General features: G+C 42.5%; 1 protein-coding gene across 1 annotated transcript in view; it reads right to left on the bottom strand.

Moving 5' to 3' along the window:
- Nucleotides 1–19,363: 19,363 nt before the first annotated feature.
- The window catches only part of LOC149450403 (cytochrome P450 2C20-like), a 59,255-nt gene continuing 51,500 nt past the window's right edge, over nt 19,364–27,118 (bottom strand). Inside the window, exons 8-10 of the mRNA XM_089692086.1 lie at nt 25,807–25,994; nt 24,540–24,681; nt 19,364–20,145 (exon numbers count right to left, since the gene is read on the bottom strand). Of these exons, the coding sequence (XP_089548212.1) occupies nt 19,949–20,145; nt 24,540–24,681; nt 25,807–25,994 (527 nt within the window). The 3' untranslated portion in view covers nt 19,364–19,948. The remainder of the gene's footprint in view (nt 20,146–24,539; nt 24,682–25,806; nt 25,995–27,118) is intronic.

Genomic DNA, 27,118 nt, shown 5'->3' with positions numbered 1-27,118 from the left:
ATACTCACCATGCTTCTTATCAAATTCCTTGGGGTGTCTACTTTCCAAAAAGTGGTCATTGGGGGGGGGGTGCTATCCTGGCATTTCAGAGCCTCCAAAACTGTGAGGTAGTCAGGAAGAGTAAAGAGGAAATAAAGCCCTTTAAAAGCCTGAAGGTGCTTATTGGATTTTGGGGTCCTGTACTTGGCTAGACTGCCAAAACGTCTCTCACATGTGGTACCCCCATACTCGGGAGAAGTAGCAGAATGTATTTTGGGGAGTAATTCCACATATACCCATGGCATGTGTGAGCAATAAATCATTTAAGTGACAATTTTGTGTAAAAAAAAAAATTTTATTCATTGTCCAAAAACTTAGTTTGGGGTGTCTACTTTCCAAAAAGGGGTCGTTTTGGGGGGTGGGGCATTTTATGCCCAGCATTAGAAGTTTATGCCACACATCATTCACTCTTCAAACCACCTTCAGACCAAGCCTTTTCTGCCACTTTTTGTTCACATGAAAAAAAATTGTATTTTTTGCTAGGAAATTAATTTAAACCCCCAAACATTATATATTTTTTAAAGCAGACACCCTAGTGAATAAAATGGCATGCAACGTATACGGTGTGACACCGGACCAGCTCCACAAAAAGGTAAGTTGTAAAGAAAGCCGACGATCCCCGCAGGATGGATCGGATCTGCGGATTGAGCATAATGGATCAGAGTCAAATCCATTATGCTCAATCCGCAGATCTGATCCATTCTGCAGGGATCGTCGGAGGGGGTGTCACCAAGTGTTTACGGCACTTGGTGACACCAACCCTAGGGATGCCTCTGATGGGATTGTTTTACTAGGGCAGTGGTGGGCAACCTTTTTTTTCAACTGAGCCAAATCTCGCCAAAACCACGATTGAAATTTATTTTGAGAGCCACATTTTTAAAACTGAAAATACATAGGATGGTACACTGTTTTTAGTTTCAATAAGTTTTTATAGTAATTCATCCCCCATATAGTAATTCATCCCCCATAGTAATTCATCCCCCATATAGTAATTCATCCCCCATATAGTAATTCATCCCCCATATAGTAATTCATCCCCATATAGTAATTCATCCCCCATATAGTAATTCCTCCCCCATAGTAATTCCTCCCCCATATAGTAATTCATCCCCCATATAGTAATTCATCCCCCCCATAGTAATTCATCCCCCATAGTAATTCCTCCCCCATATAGTAATTCATCCCCCATATAGTAATTCATCCCCCATAGTAATTCCTCCCCCATAGTAATTCATCCCCCATATAGTAATTCATCCCCCATAGTAATTCATCCCCCATATAGTAATTCATCCCCCATAGTAATTCATCCCCCCTATAGTAATTCATCCCCCATAGTAATTCATCCCCCATATAGTAATTCATCTCTCATATAGTAATTCATCCCCCATATAGTAATTAATCCCCCATATAGTAATTCATCCCCCATAATAATTCATCCCCCATATAGTAATTAATCCTCCATATAGTAATTCATCCCCCATAGTAATTCATCCCCCATATAGTAATTCATCCCCCATAGTAATTCATCCCCCATATAGTAATTCATCCCCCATAGTAATTCATCCCCCCTATAGTAATTCATCCCCCATATAGTAATTAATCCCCCATATAGTAATTCATCCCCCATATAGTAATTCATCCCCCATATTAATTCATCCCTCATATAGTAGTAGTAAGTAGCAAGTAGTAAGCCAAGTCCCCCCTGTGTCAATTCACTTACCTTTGCTCCGCGCGTTCCTCTCGCCGTGTTCCCCGCGCCGTTCCGGTCTTCAGGGCGGACTGTGAGAGGAGCCTAGCTCCCCTCACGTTCGTCACGCTGCCCCGCCTACACACATCCTGACAGCCAATCACTAGCTATCAGGATGTGAGTGGCAGCGAGACTGGACAATCATTGCTGGGTTAGCTGCAGAGTCCTCGGCCGCCCGAGAGGAGGGAGGGGAGCGGGCGCCCGGCACACAGAAGAGCCACATTAAAATGTGTAAAGAGCCGCATGTGGCTCGCGAGCCGCGGCTTGCCGACCACTGTACTAGGGGGAAGGGGGTGTGTGCTTCACTGTAAGCAAACTGATCTGGAAGGCTGAGCTCATCCATAAAGAGCAGTGTGCCCAAACTGACAGGGAGGAGGGCTGTTGGTAAACAATGCAGCTCTCCTCCCTGTCTGTGATTGCCGGTAATCACCGGCAGTGGCCACGATCGGCAACACAGGTATGGTGCGAATACACAGGTTGCTTGTGCCCCCTACCTGGAAATGCAAAATCATGTATATATACTGTACGTGATCCTGTGCACAGGTGCAGCCCTGTAGTAGTATATCTGCTAGAGGGCGGTCGTTAACTGGTTAATTAACTGTTAATATGGTAACTTTTGTTTGTTAATTTTTTTTTACTCATTTAACATAAATTTACATATTCCCATTAAAAATAGCACACAATTAAAAAAAATAACTTTATTTCATTTGTTAATAACTTTGCAATGCTTTGTACCAGAATCATAATTTTGGTGTCATTTTAAACAGGACACATTGAAGCATAAAAGGCGCACATTTCATGTGCAGGAACATGATTTATTTTTAAACTAACATTGCTCAATAAGAAAAAATGCAGTTTGTTTACATAGTTACATAGATGGTAAGGTTGAATAAAGACTCCAGTCCATCCAGTTGAACCTGTGTGGGTGTGTATGCGTGTGTGTATGTCCATATCATGTCCCATATCCCTGTATACTACATTCACCCATCTAATAAGTTTTTTAAACTATCTATACTTCCCACGGACACCACCGATTGTGGAAGGGAGTTCTACATCCTTATCGCTTTACCAGTAAAGAACCCCCATTGCAGTTTAAGGTTTAACCACTTCTCCTCTAGTTTCATGGAGGGGCCATGTGTCTTCTGAAGCCCCCCAAAAACTGAATTGTTTTCTCTGTATGCTGGAATCACTCAGGGCTGCTGCTAGAAACACCATACAACCAGCCCGACAGCCCCCCCCCCCCAAAAAAAAAAAAAACCCACAGTTTTCTATGTTTCAGTAATGAATGAACACAGTGAGTGATTGGTGCAATTGCTTCATTAGGTTCATTAAGGAAAGGAAGGGGCTGGTAAATGTGACATATTTACCCTTCCCCCACTCTCCATCCTTGAAGATCCTATTGTGTGCTTGCAGCTGCTGGTGGGAAGGAGAGGAAGGAAGCACTGCGGGGGTGGGGGCACACAAAGGGGCTTGGGCAACAGGGGAAAATGTGTGGTGCACAGTGAGGGTGATGGGTGCAGCGGGGGGAGGTTTATTTACTGAAACCGATCCCCTATATGGCTCTCTCTGCTATGGCTGAAAAATGGCAGGAGGGAGAGGAGAGGAAGCCAGCTTTCAGCTGCTGCAGAGAGAGACATACAGGGGATCAATTCCAGGAATTGCCCCCCCCCCCCCCGTTGTGCAGAGCACTCTCCCTGCCCACATCAGATTCACCCAGCTGTCTGGCCTGGGCCTCATACAGGAGGACTGGTGGTACCCCCTTATCCGCAACCCTGGAATCTCCTGTCAGGAAAGGAATCCCCATGTGTGCAGGCACATGAATTTAAGGAACTCTGTAAATGCGCAGACATGTGCAAAAACCAGTGCATGAGCGGATCACACATGCGCATGTGCGAACACTAATTAGTTTTGGTGCCACAAGGATTGCACTATTACAGCCTGTCGGTGCCATTTGGTCTATTGCGTTCCTGTGTTCCTGATACCAGTTACTGCCTGATCTTCTGTTACTGACCCGGTCTGCCCCGATTCTGCTCTGATTGCTGCCTGTACCGACCCTTGGCCTGTTCTTGGATTACATCCCTGCCTGCTCCTGCTGTCATATACCATCTGCTGTTACCGACTCTGGCTTGACTTCTGACTACGCTCCTGCCTGCCGCTTCATCTGCTTGCAAGTTGCCGACCCGGACCGTCTGATCCTGCCTTGTGCCTGTCCTTCAGCTGCCTCTGCCATCCTGTGTCAGCATCAGTTCCAGGTCATCTGCAGCCTATCTGGTCCTGGGGTCCTGCTCTCCTGATGACACATCAGCATCAACCAGCGAGAGACTTTCAGGGACTCCTTCCACCCCATGCTCTGGGGTTTCCTGTCACCTTACCAGGGGCTCCTGATCCGGGGCTATAAGAGAGGCCTTCCCCCGCACTCCAGGCTCCTCCATCAGGTACATTACATCACCATGGATGTATTTGTATATCGCTCTCATATCTCCTCTCAAGTGTCTCTTCTTCAGGGAGAATACATTTTGTGTTTATAGTCGTTCCTCATAATTGAGGTCCTCCAGTCCCCTTATTAGCTTTGCTTCCCTTCTCTGGACTCTCTCCAGTTCCAGCACATCCTTCCTGAGGACTGGTGACCAGAACTGGACGGCACACTCCAGATGTGGCCAAACCAGAGTTTTATAAAGTGGTAGAATTATAGTCCTATCTCTGGAGGAGATTCCATGTTTAATGCACGCTAATATTCTGCTGGCTTTGCTTGCTGCAGCTTGGCATTGCGTGCCATTGCTGAGCCTGTGATCTACTAAGACCCCCAGATCCTTTTCCATCCCGGAATCCCTCAATGGCTCTTCTCCCAGTGAGTAACTTGCTTTCATATTTTGGACCCCAAAGTGCATTACTTTACATTTCTCAACATTAAACCTCATTTGCCGTGTAGTTGGCCACCCCTTTATTTTATGGAGGTCTTCATGTAAGGAACCTACATCCTGCTGGGAGGTTATTGCCTGCTTAGCTTTGTATCATCAGAAAACACTGAGATTGAGCTTTTTATACGCTCTAAAAAGTAGGGTCCTGTTACCACCATGTAATTAAATGTGTATTTCCAAGATAAAAACCCTAATTTATTGGTTTAAATAGACTTTTTAATATAAAAACCTACTTTCATGAGTTGTGTTTAGATTGTAATGTTGGAAATTACAGCAACTTAACCAGTTCCCTACTATAGCTGAAGGAGGGCTACAGCACGGTTGTCTGATTCTGGGACGACGTCCATGGACTTCATTCCAGAACACGCCCCCTGTGCAGCACGCACCCGGCACCGCCAGTGATCTCTGTGTTATACAGACACAGCTGATCACGGGATATGGTAAACGGCCAATCACAGTGACCTTTTACCACGTGATCAGCTGTGTCCAATGACACAGCAGATCTCCGGGTAAATACAGTTGCGGTTATTGGCTGCACTTTCCTCATGCTGTCACAGAGTGAGGAAAGTATTTCCGATAACCGGCAATTGTCAGAGAAGTGATCGGCACTGATCATCAGGGCACTGATGATCAATGCACTGATGATCAGTGCTCAGCAGTGCCGCCCACCTGCCACTCACCTGTGCCCAGCATTGCTGCCCACCTGTACCCATCAGTGCCGCCCACCTGTACCCATTCAGTGCCATCCACCTGTGCCCATCAGTGCTTCCCACTTGTGCCCTGCAGTGCCACCCAGCAGTTCCACCCACCTGTGCCTAGCAGTGCCACCCACCTCTGCCCATCAGTACCACCCACCTGTGCCAGCTCATCAGTGCTGCCTATCAATGCCCATCAGTGCCGCCTATCAGTGCCCATCAGTGCTGCCTATCAGTGCCCATCAGTGCTGCCTATCAGTGCAGCCTTATCAACGCACATTAGTGAAGGATAAAAAAAATACCTGTTTGCTAAATTTTATAATAGAAGCAAAGAAAAACTTTTTCTTTTTCACATTTTTTGCTCTTTATTTTTGTGTTTAATAGTGCAAAAAAACAAAACACCCAGCGGCAATGAAATACCACCAAAAGAAAGTTGTATTTGTGTGAAAACAAATGATAAAAATGTTATATGGGGGCAGTGTTGCATGACCGCGCAATTGTCATTAAAAGTGCGACAGCGCTGAAAGCTGAAAATTAGCCTGGGCAGGAAGGGGGTAGAAGTGCCCGGTAGGCGAGGGGTTAATATTGTCCGTCATGTACACTCACATTTCTGCATTCATTGTTGTACATGACATTTAAGTTGACATTTAAGTTGAGGAACCTTAATAACATTGACTCGGGAAGTGAATTTTGCTCCACATTAAGAGCTGTATTGCGAGTCTCCTCCAACATTCACTGAACACAAAACAAGTCTAGGCGTGTCAGGACATCTTACAGGGGACAATCATTTGCTTTAGAAAGAAAGTCTACTATATGGAATGTCTTCCAGCCTATAGCTAGTGGACTAATAGGTAAAAGGCCACATCGGCTAACACCCCCCCTCCCCCCCAATCTCTTGCTGGTTCCTCCAGTGTTGCTTTTGCTGCAGGAGATGGTATGAATGATCACATTGGAGTGGAATTTAGGACTTGTTCTTGAATGATTGTTATGTTGTCATACAACTTTGTATTTCTCCTGGTCTTCAAAGGTGTATGCCGAATGTGGGAGGAGTGTGATTGTGTTAGTATTTCCCGATGTGTATCTACACCTAGAAGATATTTCTCATTAACCACTTGCCCTCCAGAGGATTTACCCCCCTTAATGACCAGATCTCTTTTTGCTATTCTGCGCTGCACTGTTTTTAACTGATAATTGCGCGGTCATGCAATGCTGCACCCAAACAAAATTTATGTCCTTTTTTTCACACAAATAGCTTTCTTTCAGTGGTATTTGATCACCTGTGCACTTTTTATTTTTTGCACTATAAACAAAAAAAGACCGAAAAGTTTGTTAAAAAGAATATTTTTTACTTTTGGCTATACAGAATATATAGTGAACTTAAAGTTAGTTATAAATTTAGGCCAAAATGTATTCTGCTCCATGTTTTTGGTATAAAAAAGCCCAATAAGTGTATATTGATTGCTTTGTGTGACAGTTATAGCGTCTACAAACTATGGTATAGATACTGCAATTTATGCCATTTTTGCTATACAAACTGACAATTGCGTGGTCATGCAATGCTGCATCCTTTTTTTCACACAAATAGAGTTTTCTTTTGGTGGTATTTGATTACCTGTGCGCTTTTTATTTTTGGTACTATAAACAAATACCAAAATTTTGAAAAAAAAAATAATTTTCTCATTTCTGTCACAAAAAATATCCAAAAAACTCAAATTTCGTCATAAATTTAGACCAAAATGTATTCATCTACATAAAGTATAAAAGATGTAGTGAGCGCTTCTTGTATAACGGTAAAATAAGCAGCTAATAGCACTAAAAGGAGATCACAACAGCCTCAAGTAAAAGTAGATAAATATAGTGCAGCGCTAAAGATAACAAACAGAAAATTCGATCTAGAAAATTCTGATCTAGAAAGTTCGATCTAAAAAGTTCGATCTGAAAATAGTTATCAAAAGTTCATTTAGTCAACGATATAATAAACTGGACACAGCTTATGAGGAATCCGGAACAAATGGCAGAAATGCGCACTCACCGACCGCGCATAGGAAATGCGCATGTGTATATTAAATTCCACAGAATATCGATCTCCCTCAGGAAGGGGTGTTACCAAGCGATGGTCAGCTGGGCTCACAGAACCTCCTAAGGATCGGGATGGATCGGCCGGATAAAGACTCCAGGTGAAGGCTTCCCTCCTCTGGATGAAATTGGAAGCTGTGTCTGCTGACCCCTCAATAAGGGGCAAAGAGTGGGAGAGTACCCATAGTGTAGTATGTCAAAAAGAACTTTATTGGTAACAGACTTAGTGCAGGGTATATCAGTAATAATGCTGGCAGATGACCAAACATATAGGATAAAAATGAAATAAAAAGCAAAACCACTGACCCTGAATAAAGTGGCCGCCAGACCTCCTCGTGGTCTGGGTGGCAATAAGGCGTCACAGGCTGTCAGTTCCTCCTGAGGCCTTTCGTGCTAAGGCACATCATCAGAGGGGATACTGACAGCTCTGTGACAGACGCCCAATCTTCAAATAGTGAAAAACGGGAGTCGCGCATGCGCACTGACTCGCCGCCATTTCCGGAGAGACCGGGCAACTGCGCATGCGCGCGCGGCTAAGCGCCATTTTGGATATTTGGAACTGTCAGCTGAAATGTATTACATATCGCTGACAGAGCACACAGAACGGTGCATTTGAGCCAGAAGCAATGGCTCTCAGTCCCAGGGGAGATGATCAGTATAAAGATCCTGGTTTTCATCCAAATAGGATAGCCACAAGCCACTTCCCAGATAATGTAGCACCAAGATTGGTGACAAATCAGGGGAATAGACTAATATACCCTCGGCGTAAAAGGTGCTCCGGGTCCTCAAATCTATAGATTAAAATAAATGAAGCAGAAAATACAATAGTATTTACAGTAATATTAAAAAATATATATATTAAAAGAGCGGGGACAATATTCTAATGTGCATTAATTGTCCCTGTCAAAAAATACCAATAAAACGGCATTTTGAGACAAACTTTTCTGCCAAGGAAAATTAAAACGATAGCTGGGATATAATAGTACCCAGCGATCCATAAACAAAAGACACGCTAAATGCCACTAATTAGTGGTATAGTCCCGGGGAGATAATTATAAGTTGCAAGTCCCCCTACTAAGTGATTAATCACCAATAGGTGAGATATCGGAAAAAATATATACTAATTTGTCCATGGCATATGAAGGTGCTCAAAAAGCAGCAGTTAATAATATACATAAAAATATGCGCAAATATATGAGTAAGAAGAAGGAAATATATTCCTATATAAAAACACCAATATTAATATGCTAAAAACAGTTCATAAACTAATGAATAGGATAGCATAAAATAATGAATAGAATAGCATAGAATGAATAGGATAGCCATAAAAATTGTGAACAAAAGGCCCATACTTGTCAATCCTGAGTATTCAGTCAATAAAAAGTCACAAAATGTGTCAAAAGAAAGACAATGGGTATACCGGATATTAATTGTTTGCTATAAAGCAATTAATATCGATCTCAATATTGTGTCCCCTAGGGTATAGGGTATCCAATTTGTAGACCCACTTAGTTTCTGATTGCGATACGGCTCTGGTTTTATTCATGCCCCTCCAATGTGGTGATATCACATCAATACCCACAAACTTAAGGGAGGAGGGGTCATTGTTATGGAACATTCTATAGTGATTTGAAAGTGAATGTTCCCTGTAGCCCTTCTTGATGTTGGCCACATGCTCTCTTAAGCGATCACGAAGTCGTCTAGTCGTGCGCCCCACATACTGTTTAAGGCATGGACATTGGAGGAGATACACCACAAATTTACTATTACATGAAATGAACCGATTGATTGTATATGGTTTCCCAGTTGTAAATGATTCAAAGGTGTTAGTTCTACGTTTCCTAATGCCATTATATTTACAAATGACACACTTATTACACGGAAAAAACCCTTTTAGCTCATCAAAGAATGTAGTGCCAATAGGGGGGTTCACTACATTCGGTGCTATTTGATGCCTGATTGCTGTCGCTTTCCGGAAAATGATCTCCGGTTTTTCAGGCAAATTTGCAACTATTTTTGGTTTAACCAGTCATATTACTTGCAAATTAAAGGAGTTGCAATGGGGGCCAAGTTTGCCCCCAGCCTGGCAAATCTCTTCATTTCTTAGATCTTACACTTATTAATTTTAATGGTAAAATAGTCACAAAATCGTTTTTTAAAAGTACAGATAGGAATAGCTACATTCCAACCAGTAATTGCCATCACCCTAACTGGTTGAAGAACATTCCGAAAGGTCAGTTTATGCGTATCCGACGCAACTGTACAGATGTGGAGACCTATCTTGATCAGGCTATGACACTGAAGAAAAGGTTTCTAGAAAAGGGATACAAGGAAGACAGTCTTGACAACACTATACAGATGATTGCTCAATGTGACAGAAATAACATGCTATCCGACAGACCAACTGAATCAAAGGTCTGCCCCTTTGTCACAACCTTTTCTACGCAATTCAGACAGATTGGGGGTATTATAAAGAAAAATTGGAATTTACTGAAACTGGATCCCACACTGTCTAAAATTTTGCCTGAAAAACCGGAGATCATTTTCTGGAAAGCGACAGCAATCAGGCATCAAATAGCACCGAATGTAGTGAACCCCCCTATTGGCACTACATTCTTTGATGAGCTAAAAGGGTTTTTTCCGTGTAATAAGTGTGTCATTTGTAAATATAATGGCATTAGGAAACGTAGAACTAACACCTTTGAATCATTTACAACTGGGAAACCATATACAATCAATCGGTTCATTTCATGTAATAGTAAATTTGTGGTGTATCTCCTCCAATGTCCATGCCTTAAACAGTATGTGGGGCGCACGACTAGACGACTCCGTGATCGCTTAAGAGAGCATGTGGCCAACATCAAGAAGGGCTACAGGGAACATTCTCTTTCAAATCACTATAGAATGTTCCATAACAATGACCCCTCCTCCCTTAAGTTTGTGGGTATTGATGTGATATCACCACATTGGAGGGGCATGAATAAAACCAGAGCCGTATAGCAATCAGAAACTAAGTGGGTCTACGAATTGAATACCCTATACCCTAGGGGACACAATATTGAGATCGATATTAATTGCTTTATAGCAAACAATTATTATCCGGTATACCCATTGTCTTTCTTTTGACACATTTTGTGACTTTTTATTGACTGAATACTCAGGATTGACAAGTATGGGCCTTTTGTTCACAATTTTTATGGCTATCCTATTCATTCTATGCTATTCTATTCATTATTTTATGCTATCCTATTCATTAGTTTATGAACTGTTTTTAGAGTATTAATATTGGTGTTTTTATATAGGAATATATTTCCTTCTTCTTACTCATATATTTGCGCATATTTTTATGTATATTATTGACTGCTGCTTTTTGAGCACCTTCATATGCCATGGACAAATTAGTATATATTTTTTCCGATATCTCACCTATTGGTGATTAATCACTTAGTAGGGGGACTTGCAACTTATAATTATCTCCCCGGGACTATACCACTAATTAGTGGCATTTAGCGTGTCTATTTTGTTTATGGATCGCTGGGTACTATTATATCCCAGCTTTCGTTTTAATTTTCCTTGGCAGAAAAGTTTGTCTCAAAATGCCGTTTTATTGGTATTTTATGACAGGGACAATTAATGCACATTAGAATATTGTCCCCGCTCTTTTAATATATATATTTTTTAATATTACTGTAAATACTATTGTATTTTCTGCTTTATTTATTTTAATCTATAGATTTGAGGACCCGGAGCACCTTTTACGCCGAGGGTATATTAGTCTATTCCCCTGATTTGTCACCAATCTTGGTGCTACATTATCTGGGAAGTGGCTTGTGGCTATCCTATTTGGATGAAAACCAGGATCTTTATACTGATCATCTCCCCTGGGACTGAGAGCCATTGCTTCTGGCTCAAATGCACCGTTCTGTGTGCTCTGTCAGCGATATGTAATACATTTCAGCTGACAGTTCCAAATATCCACGGCAAAATGGCGCTTAGCCGCGCGCGCATGCGCAGTTGCCCGGTCTCTCTGAAAATGGCGGCGAGTCAGTGCGCATGCGCGACTCCCGTTTTTCACTATTTGAAGATTGGGCGTCTGTCACAGAGCTGTCAGTATCCCCTCTGATGATGTGCCTTAGCACGAAAGGCCTCAGGAGGAACTGACAGCCTGTGACGCCTTATTGCCACCCAGACCACGAGGAGGTCTGGCGGCCACTTCATTCAGGGTCAGTGGTTTTGCTTTTTATTTCATTTTTATCCTATATGTTTGGTCATCTGCCAGCATTATTACTGATATACCCTGCACTAAGTCTGTTACCAATAAAGTTCTTTTTGACATACTACACTATGGGTACTCTCCCACTCTTTGCCCCTTATTGAGGGGTCAGCAGACACAGCTTCCAACTTCATCCAGAGGAGGGAAGCCTTCACCTGGCGTCTTTATCCGGCCGATCCATCCCGATCCTTAGGAGGTTCTGTGAGCCCAGCTGACCATCGCTTGGTAACACCCCTTCCTGAGGGAGATCGATATTCTGTGGAATTTAATATACACATGCGCATTTCCTATGCGCGGTCGGTGAGTGCGCATTTCTGCCATTTGTTCCGGATTCCTCATAAGCTGTGTCCAGTTTATTATATCGTTGATTAAATGAACTTTTCATAACTATTTTCAGATCAAACTTTTTAGATTGAACTTTCTAGATCAGAATTTTCTAGATCGAATTTTCTGTTTGTTATCTTTAGCGCTGCACTATATTTATCTATTCATCTCCATGTTTTTGGTAGAAAAAATCCCAGTAAGTGTATATTGATTGCTTTGTGTGAAAGTTATAGCGTCTACAAACTATGGTATAGATAATGGAATTTACACAGCTTTTACTCTCTGACTGCCCATCACATTTCTTGAGGTGCTAAAACACCAGGATAGTACAAACACCCCCAAATGACCCCATTTCGGAAAGTAGACACCCTAAGCTATTTGCTGAGAGGCATATTGAGTCCATGGAAGATTTTTTTTTTTTTCCACAAGTTTCTGGAAAATGACAAACATTTTTTTTTTTTTTTACACAAAGTTGTCATTTAAATGATTTATTTCTCGCACAAGCCATGGGTATATGTGGAATTACACCCCAAAATACATTCTGCTACTGAGTATGGGGATACCACGTGTGTGAGACTTTTTGGGAGCCTAGCCACATACAGGAGCCTGAAATCCAATGACCAATTTGAATGCCTGAAGGTGCGTAATGTTCTCATTTCACTTCCTCACTACCTATCACAGTTTTGAAGGTCCTGACATGCCAGGATAGCACCAAACCCCCCCAAATGACCCCTTTCTGGAAAGTAGAAACCCCAAGAAATTTAAGAAGAGGCATGGTGAGTATTTTGAAGATCTCATTTTTTCTCACAAGGTTTTGAAATATTAAAAAAGAAAAGAAAAAATATGTTTTTGTTTTTTTTCTTCATTTTCCAAAAACTTGTGGCAACAAATGAGATCTGCAAAATACTTACCATGCTTCTTATCAAATTCCTTGGGGTGTCTACTTTTCAAAAAGTGGTCATTGGGGGGGGGGGGGGTGCTATCCTGGCATTTCAGAGCCTCCAAAACTGTGAGGTAGTCAAGAAGAGTAATGAGGAAATAAAGCCCTTTAAAAGCCTGAAGGTGCTTATTGGATTTTGAGGTCCTGTACTTGGCTAGACTGCCAAAACGTCTCTCACATGTGGTACCCCCATACTTGGGAGAAGTAGCAGAATGTATTTTAGGGAGTAATTCCACATATACCCATGGCATGTGTGAGCAATAAATCATTTAAGTGACAATTTTGTGTAAAAAAAAAAAAATGTATTCATTGTCCAAAAACTTAGTTTGGGGTGTCTACTTTCCAAAAAGGGGTCATTTTGGGGGGTGGGGCATTTTATGCCCAGCATTAGAAGTTTATGCCACACATCATTCACTCTTCAAACCACCTTCAGACCAAGCCTTTTCTGCCACTTTTTGTTCACATGAAAAAAAATACTATTTTTTGCTAGGAAATTAATTTAAACCCCCAAACATTATATATTTTTTTAAAGCAAACACCCTAGTGAATAAAATGGCATGCAACGTATACGGGGTGATGCCGGACCAGCTCCACAAAAAGGTAAGTTGTTAAGAAAGCCGACGATCCCCGCAGGATGGATCCGATCTGCGGATTGAGCATAATGGATCAGAGTCCGATCCATTATGCTCAATCCGCAAATCTGATCCATTCTGCAGGGATCGTCGGAGGGGGTGTCACCCAGTGTTACCGCACAGGGTGACACCAACCCTAGGGATGCCTCTGATAGGATTGTTTTACTAGGGGGAAGGGGTGTGTGCTTCACTGTAAGCACACTGATCCGGAAGGCTGAGCTCATCCATCTAGAGCAGTGTGCCCAAACTGACAGGGAGGAGGGCTGTTGGTAAACAATGCAGCTCTCCTCCCTGTCTGTGATTGCCGGTAATCACCGGCCGTGGCCACGATCGGCAACACAGGTACGGTGCGAATACACAGGTTGCTTGTGCCCCCTACCTGGAAATGCAAAATCACGTATATATACTGTACGTCATCCTGTGCACAGGTGCAGCCCTGTAGCAGTATATCTGCTAGAGGGCGGTCGTTAACTGGTTCATTAACTGTTAATATGGTAACTTTTGTTTGTTAATTTTTTTTTACTCATTTAACATATATTTACATATTCCCATTTAAAAATAGCACACAATTAAAAAACAACAACTTTATTTCATTTGTTAATAACTTTGCAATGCTTTGTACCAGAATCATAATTTTGGTGTCATTTTAAACAGGACAAATTGAAGCATAAAAGGCGCACATTTCATGTGCAGGAACATGATTTATTTTTAAACTAACATTGCTCAATAAGAAAAAATGCAGTTTGTTTACATAGTTACATAGATGGTAAGGTTGAATAAAGACTCCAGTCCATCCAGTTGAACCTGTGTGGGTGTGTATGCGTGTGTGTATGTCCATATCATGTCCCATATCCCTGTATACTACATTCACCCATCTAATAGGTTTTTTAAACTATCTATACTTCCCACTGACACCACCGATTGTAGAAGGGAGTTCCACATCCTTACCGCTTTACCAGTAAAGAACCCCCATTGCAGTTTAAGGTTTAACCACTTCTCTAGTTTCATGGAGGGGCCGTGTGTCTTCTTAAGCCCCCCGGAAAATGAATTGTTTTCTCTGTTTGCTGGAATCACCCAGGGCTGCTGCTAGAAAACCCATACAGCCAGCCCGACAGCCCCCCCCCCTCCCCCTCCACAGTTTTCTATGTTTCAGTTGTGAATGAACACAGTGAGTGATTGGTGCGATTGCTTCATTAGGTTCATTAAGGAAAGGAAGGGGCTGGTAAATGTGACATATTTACCCTTCCCCCACTCTGCATCCTTGAAGATCCTATTGTATGCTTGCAGCTGCTGGTGGGAAGGAGAGGAAGGAAGCACTGCGGGGGTGGGGCACACAAGGGGGCCTGGGCAACAGGGGGAAATGTGTAGTGCACAGTGAGGGTGATGGGTGCAGCGGGGGGGGTTATTTACTGAAACCAATCCCCTGTATGGCTCTCTCTGCTATGGCTGAAAAATGGCAGGAGGGAGAGGAGAGGAAGCCAGCTTTCAGCTGCTGCAGAGAGAGCCATACAGGGGATCAATTCCAGGAATTGCTCCCCCCCCCCCCCCCCCCGTTGTGCAGAGCACTCTCCCTGCCCACATTAGATTCACCCAGCTGTCTGGCCAAACCAGAGTTTTATAAAGTGGTAGAATTATAGTCCTATCTCTGGAGGAGATTCCATGTTCCACGCTAATATTCTGCTGGCTTTGCTTGCTGCAGCTTGGCATTGCATGCCATTGCTGAGCCTGTGATCTACTAAGACCCCCAGATCCTTTTCCATCCCGGAATCCCCCAATGGCTCTCCTCCCAGCGAGTAACTTGCTTTCATATTTTTGGACCCCAAAGTTCATTACTTCTAACGCTAAATTAGGAGCAGAGTATATACAGAGTTCCCTTGGTGTGGGCACTGTGGATTCCGCATATATTTGCAAAATGTGTGCAAACAAAACCCTCTGTTTTTAGCGCAAACTGTTAGCCAGGGCTAATTGGGTTGTTTTGCAGGCTGGTCGGTTCATTTGTTTGATATCTTGAGCCCCCCCCCCTTCAAGATGTGTTTTAATAGGCGATTCACACTTAAGTGTATGATCCCCCGACGGCTGAAATCCATACTACAAGATGCATTTAATCTGATGGTTTTGCACATTACTGGAATGAGGAAATCTGCCATGGTTTGATGATATCTGGTGACTCAACCCCACCTGATGACGTCACCTGTATGCAGAGTTCCCATCTCCAGAGCACCTTGGAGTAGGTCTTATGTACTCCAACGCACAAGAATTTGTGCAATCTAGTTGATTCATCATTATTTTCTGAAAACTCTTCAGAGGTATTATGTGAATTTCTATGCTCAGATTTTTAATGCAAAATTTTTATTATTGCCTGTCTTGGTTAATCTGTCAGTTCTATTACTAATGATGCTATGTTGCCATGATGCACCCTTGAAGGATTTCAATGGCTGAGGTTATGTATAATTGAAAACCCAATAAAGTTTCTTAAAAAAAAAAATCCTGATCACTTGCCCAGAGTAGTACATTGTTACTATGGTAACATTGTATCGCTTTGGTCACAGTGTGCTGAAAAATAATAGTATAAAAAAAAGAAAATGTAATAAAAAAAATAGAAACATAACAAAGAAAATACAAATTCAATTATTATTATTTTCACCAAAGCAATGTAGCAGAATACATTTTGACCTAAATTTATGCAGAATTGTTATTTACTTGCAAAATTTTATAATGGAAACAAAGAAAAGTGTGGTTTTTTTTTTCAAAAGTTTCAGGTGTCTTTTGTTTTATTTAGCAAAATAAAAAACTCAGTGGTGTTTAAATACCACCAAAAGAAAGCTCTATTTACTTGAAAAAAATTATAAAAATGTCATATGGGGGCAGTGTTGCATGACCGCGCAATTGTCATTCAAAGTGCAACAGTGCTGAAAGCTGAGAATTGGCCTGGGCAGGAAGGGGGTAAAAGTGCCCGGTATTGAAGTGTAAAAGGAGTTCCCCTTCATATCTGAGGATGTTACAGGTTACTTGGTGGATGCGGCTGGGGGCACAGCACATAGCTCAGCATTGTATTAGCATGCAGTCATTTGCCCAAGGGTAGTTTGAACTCTTTCGTTTTGTACTAAAATCCTCAAGAGATTTCCAGTGGAATTGCTGAAGGTAATCCTGTGTTCATCTGTGTATGATACTGAAAAAGAGCTGCTACTGGTAAAATACGAATCATGAGCCCTTACACCTGCCACTGTCATGACTCTGGGGCTCTAATTACTACTCACCTAACAAATACATTTTTTGGATTCATCTAAACATTCAATCTCCTGTTTGTCCAGAATAGTTGGAAGTTGTTGAATAGCATCATGACAACAATATACAAATACTCAGAGTATTGTCTTTATATTACATTTTCTTTTCAATAATTTTTATTTTCATTTTCCAAAAACATAACATGCTCCATGTGCACCCACAACAAGGGGGCTAAGAAATGACACAGAATAGCAAATATACATTGTATCCAAATGAATCAAACACTAAGATTAAGTCGACTGTATGGGGAGTCTGATTCAAATACTAGAAAAAAAAAATCAGAATTCGGCAAGTTCCATAAAAGCAGGTTTCATATCAATGGATGCAACCAGAAAATATGAAAGAACCTAAGAAAATATGAGTAAATAAAAAGGAATAGAATGAAGGGAGGGGGGAAGAGAGGGCAAAGAGGTACCATAGACTCAGGACCATCTCAGGCATCAACTATTAATGGCCAGAACTGGCCAGGTGCAAAGAAGGGAAAGAATAATCGATCCAAGATTCCACATTTTTGAGAAACTTAGTGAGAGAGTCCTTTAAAATGCTGGACTTCTGTTCATTGATCATTAACCGTTTCAATACCGTGGAATTTTACACCTTCCTGCCCAGGCCATTTTTCAGGTTTCAGCGCTCTCACACTTTGAATGACAATTGCGCGGTCATACAACACTGTACCCAAACTAAAATTTTAGCATTTTCTTCACACAACTAGAGCTTTCTTTTGGTGGTATTTAATCACCGCTGGGGTTTTTATTTTTTGCTAAATTAACAAAAAAAGACCAAAAATTTTGAAAAAAAACCACATTTTTCTTTGTTTCTGTTATAAAAGTTTACAAATAAATAATTGTGCTTCATAAATTTAGGCCGAGATGTATTCTGCTACATGTCTTTGGTGAAAATAACCCAAATTAGGATGTATTATTTAGTTTGTAGGAAAGTTATAGAGTTCACAAACTATGGGATAGATCTGAAAATTGATCAATCCTGAAGTACTGACGGCCAATCTAATTTCTTGAGGTCCAAGAATGTCAGGACAGTACAGATATCCCCCAAATGACCCCTTTTTGCAGAGTAGACAGTCTGACGTACTTCATAAGAGGCATGGCGAGTTTTTTGAAGTTGTATTTTTTTGTCATAATTTTTCCGAAAATGAAAAAATGAAAAATATTATTTTCACTATTTTTTTTTTTACATATTGTCACTAGTGTAGTACAGCGTCATCATATAACTGGCATGGCGGTGAACAGGGACACTGACTGGTGACAGTATGAAAAAAAAAAAATATATATTTTTTTTAATTTTTTTATTATATTTAATTTTTTATTACATTTTTTTTTATTTTTTTTTTAAGATTTTTTTTCATATTTTACTATGACCAAAATAGTACAATGTTACCATAGTAACATTGTACTACTTTGGGGAAGTGATCAGTATTTTTTTTTTTTTTTTTTTTTTACACAATTTGCTTATAGCAAAGAATTACTTTGCTATAAGCAAGCATTTACCTGAATGAAATCTATTCATTCAGCTTTTTTTTTTTTTTTTTTTTTGTGCTTAGCTGTGATTTGGTCACAGCTAATCACATGACATGTGCATGTGATTAGCTGTGACCATTCACAGCTAGGCACTAGTATACAATGGATGGCATCATGAATGAAGCCAACCATGTATACAACTGTCATGTGACCTGCTGTGATTGGTCACAGCAGGTCACATGGTACCAGCAACGGGAGCAGGTACTCGGATCTGTCATCGGCCGTGTCCGAGGTGCACGGCCGACGACAGATCGCACTGCTGCGCCGCTCTGCACTAGCGCAAACGGCGCATGTGCGGGAGCACGCCAAATGGCGTGCACCCGGAATGGAGGAGCACATCTGAAGCCGCCAAACGGCCATTGGCCGGGCGGCTAATGGTTAAAGTGGTCATATGGTCTTTCGCTCCTTAAAAGAAGACAGTTGGTTTCTTCCAGGCCTGTGGAATGGTCCACTTAGCAGACAAAAAATAAATTGGAAGTCAATTTCTGAATGAGGCAATGTAGTGGAGCTAACATGGCATCCTTAACAATCGTCAGGTGAAACAGTATGTAAGAGACCTAAGACTCTGGACCAAAAACCAGTCAACTGCAGACACGTCCAGCAAATATGTAAGACATCCCCTTGCTGGCCATAATTCATGGAGCATTAATTCCTACATCTGGACTTTGCATGGACTGTCCAAGCAGGAACCCAGTACCACCACACGAGCATTTATATTAGATTCTCAACTCTGGTGGTCTATATTTACAGTGGCCTAAGAAGCAACATTACTACATTGATCCAACAGGATAAACTATTCAGTGATATTACAATATTACACGTGTGGAAAATGTGTATGCACCATATTTCTAACCTGGTTGAATTATCCTTGTAGAGTTCAATGGAGACATACACTGATACAGGTGCTTGGATGGTGTTTATTTGCGGTTTGCTACACATAAGTTGGATTGAACATAACTTGGATTGAACATTTAATTTGTTCATAATTTGCAATGATAGCACTTCCTATGTATTTTGTATGTAACTATTTATACATGAGCGGGGCCCAACTGATTTTTATAATATTGTTTTTAATTAAAGAGTTTGGACAGATAAAACCATCACAAACCCCTATGATGAGGACCATCACAAACCCCTATGATGAGGTCCATCACAAACCCCTATGATGAGGTCCATCACAAACCCCTATGATGAGGACCATCACAAACCCCTAAGATGAGGTCCATCACAAACCCCTATGATGAGGTCCATCACAAACCCCTATGATGAGGTCCATCACAAACCCCTATGATGAGGTCCATCACAAACCCCTAAGATGAGGTCCATCACAAACCTCTAAGATGAGGTCCATCACAAACCCCTATGATGAGGTCCATCACAAACCCCTAAGATGAGGTCCATCACAAACCCCTATGATGAGGTCCATCACAAATCCCTATGATGAGGTCCATCACAAACCCCTAAGATGCTTTTTTCATAACAAGTTACTTGGTGGGTAACGCTCGGGGGATGGCACATAGCTTAGCATTAGACACAACGTCACGTTTATTAGCATGCAGCCATTTGGAGTCCCGACGCTCATCTCCTGGGGGCAGCTTGAGGGTGAATTTCTGGAGCAGAGCAGAGAGGAGAAGGAAGAGCTCCATTCGGGCCAAACCCTCTCCGGCACAAACACGCTTTCCTGTAGAAGAGTTGAGGTTGAGGAAAATGAGGCAGCGTTATGAATCCACACAAAAAACATGGCTGTTTTACTCTGTTTAATATTTCATCAAATGCATCAAAAGATTTGCTCAGCCCAGATTAGTAACACAGATTAGAATGACACTAATTGTAAATACAATATTTGTTAGAAATAATGTGCACAAGGTTGTAGATCAATGCAGAACAAGAACTGAGGAGGGAATCCCCGGATTAATGTAGGGATTCACCAAATAAGGGACCATATCCAAGAATTTGCTGATGAAAAAAAGTATCATTAGCGGTAACCAGCATGGCTTTATGAAAGATTATTCTTGCCAGACCAACCTGTTAACATTCTATGAGGAAGTGAGCTGTAATCTGGATAGAGGAAAGCCGGTGGATGTATTGTATCTAGATTTCACCAAAGCGTTTGACACGATACCCTATAAACGCTTAATTTACAAATTGAGGTCTGCTGGCATCAACGATAGTGTATATACCTGGAGAGAAAGTTGGTTGCAGGGGCAATGCAAAGGGTGGTGATAAACAGCGTAACTTCTGAATAGTCAGGAGTTGTGAGTGGGGTGCCCCAGGGCTCTGTCCCGGGACCAATTCTGTTTAACTTGTTTATAAATGATATAGAGATTAGTGTATATACACTATATTACCAAAAGAATTGGGATACCCTTCCAAATCATGTGATTCAGGTGTTCCAATCACCTCCATGGCCACAGGTGTATAAAATGAAGCCCCTAGACATGCAGACTGCTTCTACAAACATTGGTGAAAGAATGGGTCGCTCTCAGGAGCTCAGTGACTCCAAGCGTGGTCCCGTGATAGGTGGCCACCTGTGCAATAAGTCCATCCGTGACATTTCCTGGCTACTAAATATTCCACGCTCAACTGTTAGTGGGATTATAACAAAGTGGAAGCAACTGGAAACAACAGCAACTCAGCCACCAAGTGGTAGGCCACGTCACATGACAGGGCGAGGTCAGCGCATGCTGAAGTGCACAGCACACAGAAGACGCCAACTGTCTGCAGAGTCAATAGCTAAAGACCTCCAAACTTGGTGTGACCTTCAGATGAGCCCAACAACAGTGCGTAGAGAGCTTCATGGAATGGGTTTCCATGGCCGAGCAGCTGCATCCAAGCCTTCCATCACCAAGTGCAATGCAAAGCATCGGATGCCGTGGATGTGTTTTCAATGCATTCCTATGGGAAACCGCTTTTCGGGTTTACAAATTTTTTGCAATACAAAATGTCCCACAGAATGCATTAAATTCATAAACCGAGGCACCACTGTATGTCCATAGCCCCACAGAGCGCTGCTGGGCCCTGCACCCTCCTCACTGGCTGTGGTTGACAGGAGTGGAAGCCAATGGCTCTCACTGCTGTCTCTCTGAGCTGATAAGGAGGGAAAGGCTCTGTTCTGCACAGTGCTGGCTCAGAATTGGGCTCAGGTAAGTATAAACAGGGCTGGGGAGGGGGTGGAGCTGCATGCAGAAGGTTATTTTATTTTACCTTAATTTACAGAATGCATTAAGGTAAAACAACGCAGAGCACAGGTGTAGTCTCAGGCTCCTGCAGACTCTCAGGATAGCTGTCTGCCTATCTCTTTGATCCTCCCAAGACCTTCTGCTCTCTAGTTCCTGTGTCACCTCCTCCCATGATCACCTCCAGGGCTTCTCCCATCCTATGGAACTCCCTATCCCAATCTGTCCGGCTATCTCCTAATCTGTCCACCTTTTAGATGATCCCTGAAAACCTTTCTCTTTAAAGAAGCCTATCCTGCTTCTACCTAGCAAACCGCCATTTATTTCCTCCATCAGCTCATCTTCCCACAGCTATTACCTTTTGTATCGCTCAACCCTTCCTCCTAGATTGTAAGCTCTAATGAGCCGGGTCCTCTGTTTCTTCTTGTACCAAATTGTGTTGTAACTGTAATGTCTGCCTTCATTTTGTAAAGCGCTGAGCAAACTGTTGGTGCTATATAAATCCTGTATAATAATGCCGTGGTGTAAAGCACACTGCCACTGGACTCTAGAGCACTGGAGACCTGTTCTCTGGAGTGACGAATCACACTTCTCTGTCTGAAAATCTGATGGACATGTCTGTGTTTGGTGGTCGACAAGAGAACAGTAGTTGCCTGACTGCATTGTGCCAAGTGTAAAGTTTGGTGGAGCGGGGGTTATGGTGTGGGGTTGTTTTTCAGGGGCTGGTACCTTAGTTCCAGTGAAGGGAACTCTTAAGGTGTCAGCATACCAAGACATTTTGGACAATTTCATGCTCCCAATTTTGTGGGAAGAGTTTGGGGATGGTCCCCTCCTGTTCCAACATGACTGCGCACCAGTGAACAAAGTAAGGTCCATAAAGACATGGATGAGTGAGTTTGGGGTGGAGGAACTTGACTGTCCTGCACAGAGTCCTGACCTCAACCCCACAGAACACCTTTGGGATGAATTAGAGCGGAGACTGCAAGCCAGGCCTCCTCCCCCGACATCAGTGCCTGACCTGACAAATGTGCGTGGAAAGGCAGGCGGCCCAATACTTTTGGCAATATAGTGTATTTTTCAGTGTGTTCACATTCAGTCTTTTTGAAGAATTCCAATTTTTAATCCTGTGTTCATCGATGCCAATATTCCCTCCGAGTCAAAGTCCTAGAGAACAGCCTCATCCTTGGAAAATTTGTTCTACTTAAGTTGAGTGTTTTTATCTTCCCAGTATGTGCTTGTTGTTTACAACGAACATTTAATGAAATCATGTTATAGATTGGGCTCTATGACGGAATTTTAGTGCCTTTTTTTCAGTCATGAATGAAGTGTTTATTCCTTGTCTGGCTCCTTGTCTGTTCAGGACAATGTAATAGGTCTGTTTAAAGCCCATATCCCAACAATCTGATATCCATCTTCACAATCCTCCCGTCACTCCTTCTGTTGGTCACCACAAAATACCCAGTGCTTCCAAGTATGAAGAAGACATGATCCACACCTGTGATGCAGTCCTTGGGACTAGTGACTAATAACTAGGCCAGAACACTGTCACATGGTTGAGGGATGACATCAGCATCCCATGTAAGCTCCAACAATGGATATTCTGCAGGATGAATGACAGTGGAAGGACTGGCAATGGAGCACTGTGAAGGTGGTAAGGGGGAAGTATAAGGTGGTTGAGGGAGTCTCTTTTCCCTAAGTGGGCAAGGCAACAAGGTCTCTTTAAAAACAAGGCTTGACAAAATTTTCTTAGAATCTAGAAGCTAGCTAAAAAAGTTAGGAGCCAGGTTTTTTTTAACGTAAAAGTGGGTTTGTCAGCGTCTGGGACTTCATGCAATGTAATTTGCCTCATGACCATCATGGCAAAACTGCACCACATTTTAGGCACCTTTGAAAATAATGGTACCCGAACCTGCATTTTGTGACCACAACAATTTTTCTGCTATCCCAAAACGCCCCGGGTGTGAATAGAGCCGCCCTAGTTAACACATATTGTATGCGATTTTGGACTCGCTTTGAAACTCACAGGTTCGCATGACAGGCTAGATATTTTGTGTTCATATTGAGGTGGTTTACGCAGATACGATCCAGACAAATTGTATTTTGAGTGCCATCATGAACAGGGTCCTGTGTGAGTTTGTAGCACTGCATTCCAGACTCGCAAGTGATAGAGTAGAGTGGCATGTGGAGATAAGTGTTCATATAGGATTGCTATTGACAGGAGTTTTTGTACTGGTGTCTATGGGGTGCGACTTCCCGCATTGGAGTCTATGGGGCGCGACGTCCCCATTGGAGTCTATGGGGCGCGACGTCCCCATTGGAGTCTATGGGGCGCGACGTCCCCATTGGAGTCTATGGGGCGCGACGTCCCCATTGGAGTCTATGGGGCGCGACGTCCCCATTGGAGTCTTTGGGGCGCGACGTCCCCACTGGAGTCTATGGGGCGCGACGTCCCCACTGGAGTCTATGGGGCGCGACGTCCCCACTGGAGTCTATGGGGCGCGACGTCCCCACTGGAGTCTATGGGGCGCGACGTCCCCACTGGAGTCTATGGGGCGCGACGTCCCCACTGGAGTCTATGGGGCGCGACGTCCCCACTGGAGTCTATGGGGCGCGACGTCCCCACTGGAGTCTATAAGGCGCGACTTCCCCATTGTAGACTATGTGGCGTGACTTCCCCATTGGAGACTATGGGAGGCAGTGTGTGAAGCCAGGTGCCAGGAGGCAATTTCTAGTAGCCATGGTGACCTGGAACCTGGGATTTGTTGAGCTCTGCTTTAAAAACTCTACAAGAAGTCAGATCTTCAGACACTTGTGTGATATATTTCTATGTATTTCAGTGAAGAAATTGTTTACTTTACCCCAGCCTGGCACTGACAGAATAATGTTTTGGATTTCTTACCGGCTGAGAATGGCATGAAGGCCACCCGATTGCGGAACTGGCCCTCCTCATCCAGGAAGTGTCCGGGATTGAACCTTTCTGGTGTTTCCCATTGAGAGGGGTCATTAAGCACTGATGTCAGGAATGGGATGATGATGGCGCCCTGGTAAAGGAGAGAGTCACTATTATACATGAGAACAATCACATTATACATTGTACAAGCTCAATGCCAATTAAATCATGTGAATGTCTGGGTGAAAATGTAACTTATTTATCTAGCAGTAAATGTTGGAATAATGAGGAAGAGTATAGTAACGAGGAGTATTAGGCGCCCGAACAGGAAGAGGATTGTTTTTCATAAGCTTTTCTACACAACAGTAGAATACATTCTGCTAACATAAAATATTAATAGAAAAACTCAGAATGAATCGACTGGTTGACATAATAATAATAACAATTGGCCAAGTGCAGTACAAGTAAGTGGTCATTTTTTTGGCAGGCAGAAATACATCATTTTCCATTTGAGATTTATGGAGGTTGATGTGCTCTTCGGAAACCTTCAGTGCAGCAGATTGTTTTTTGCAAAACCCATGAAAACCCGCTTGGAGTTCGCAAAATTAGAGCTTCTGGAACTTTGTCCCATCTCCACGCAGGATCTCTGGAGCTCAGTCAGAGTGCACGTTTTCCCATTCCAGAAGGACAACCATCACTACAGCCCTCCACCAGATCTGGACTTTATGGCAGAGTGGCCAGATGGAAGCCTCTCCTTCGTGCCAAACCAATGAAAACCCGCTTGGAGTTCGCAAAATCAGAGCTTCTGGAACTTTGTCCCATCTCCACGCAGGATATCTGGAGCTCAGTCAGACTGACCATCGGATTGTTGGTCACCTCTCTCACTAACGTCCTTCTCCCTCGATTGCTCAGTTTGGCCGGGCCACCAGCTCTTGGATGACTCCTGGTTGTGCCAAACATTTTCCATTTGAGATTTATGGAGGTCGCTGTGCTCTTTGGAAACCTTCAGTGCAGAATGTTTTTTGCAAAACCCATGAAAACCCGCTTGGAGTTTGCAAAATCAGAGCTTCTGGAACTTGGTCACTCTGACTGAGCTCCAGAGATCCTGCGTGGAGATGGGACAATCGGGTTCTTGGTCACCTCTCTTACTAAGGTCCTTCTCCCCCGATTGCTCAGTTTGGCCGGGCCACCAGCTATTGGAAGAGTCCTGGTTGTGCCAAACATTTTCCATTTGAGACTTATGGAGGTCGCTGTGACGTATATCACAGTCGTATACCTTCGGGATGGTGTATCCACGGAACTTGATATCATTGGTCACGGCATGGAAGAGAGCAATTGGTGCCAAATCTAGAACTCTCTGTATTTCATGGATGACGGCATTGGTGTACGGCAGTTGAGGTCTGTCTTCAATTCCAGGTAGACGCAATGACTGTGTCACCTCATCAATTTCCTGTTGAACCTTTGCTGAAATATAAAAAGGAGGTGGCTGTGAGTTCCTAAAAACATCTAGGGAATTGGTAGACTTTTTGAAAAAAAAGAAAACAAACTGCACAGAGCTGCAGGAGATGGCTGGTTGTTTGATAGCTTCATGGAGACAACTGATGGAGTTGAGTGTTGCAAAGTATTGGGCAACTGTATAGGATAAATGGTACTCGTCCATAATCACCCAACATTGCAATAGTGTGCTCCCCTTCTTTCTCAAGGCTTCAGCTAGTACTGGCAAGCATTGGACAACAAACTCCATGCTCTATTCATGTGCATGGCAACCCTTCGATCTATCAGTTGTCTCCATGCAGCCATCAAATAACTAGTCGTCTCTTGCAGCGCTGTGCACTTGTTGGCCGGAGACAGTCTCAGGAATTTGCTATGCTAAAGAGAAGCTCAGAAGAAACACGTGGTGGTCAATGAAGAATGTGACCTGTGGGTTCCATGAGACGTGTTGGTATAAAGAACATTTTTTTAGGTTCTTAATCTTCACTTAAATGTTTTAAATGGTTCACTAAAGAGGTATGTAGGATAGCAAGGGAGAAAAAAAAATCAGCCTATAGGAGAAAAAGGAGATGAAGCTGAAAGAGAAGTGTATAAAAATATCCAAAAGAAAGCCAAACACATTATCAGAGCTGCCAAAGCACAGAAAGAGGAGGAATTGGCCAAACTTATTAAGAAAGGAGATAAAACCTTTTTTAGGTACATCAGTGATGGAAGGAAAAATTTACAATGGGATCCCTAAAATGAGAACTGGGCACAACACTTATGTTGAGGGAGGCCTGGATGTAGCAAACCATTTAAACAATTACTTCTGTTCAGTCTTCCCAGTCAGAAATCATATTAGTTCTTAGTCCTCATGAACACGGGACGTTTTTACAGCGGCTGTTTGTGGTTTTTGGAGGTTTTTTTTCTACATCCGGTAAACTCCCCAGCATGTTATCCTTTGTATCTATGCACACATAGGTTTTAATCAGCATTTTTTGGCTGACACCCCCCTCAGAATTAGTGGGTTTTTAGAGGATTTTGTTTAGCTGTAAAAACACTCTAACATGGCAAAACTGCGTGTTTGGACTTTTTTTTAGCAAAAAAATATTTATTTC

Source organism: Staurois parvus, unplaced genomic scaffold, assembly GCF_062004578.1.
Source record: "Staurois parvus isolate SC_StPar_1 unplaced genomic scaffold, SC_StPar_1.0 ptg000575l, whole genome shotgun sequence".
Taxonomy (NCBI): domain Eukaryota; kingdom Metazoa; phylum Chordata; class Amphibia; order Anura; family Ranidae; genus Staurois; species Staurois parvus.
This window is presented reverse-complemented; position numbering and strand designations above follow the sequence as displayed.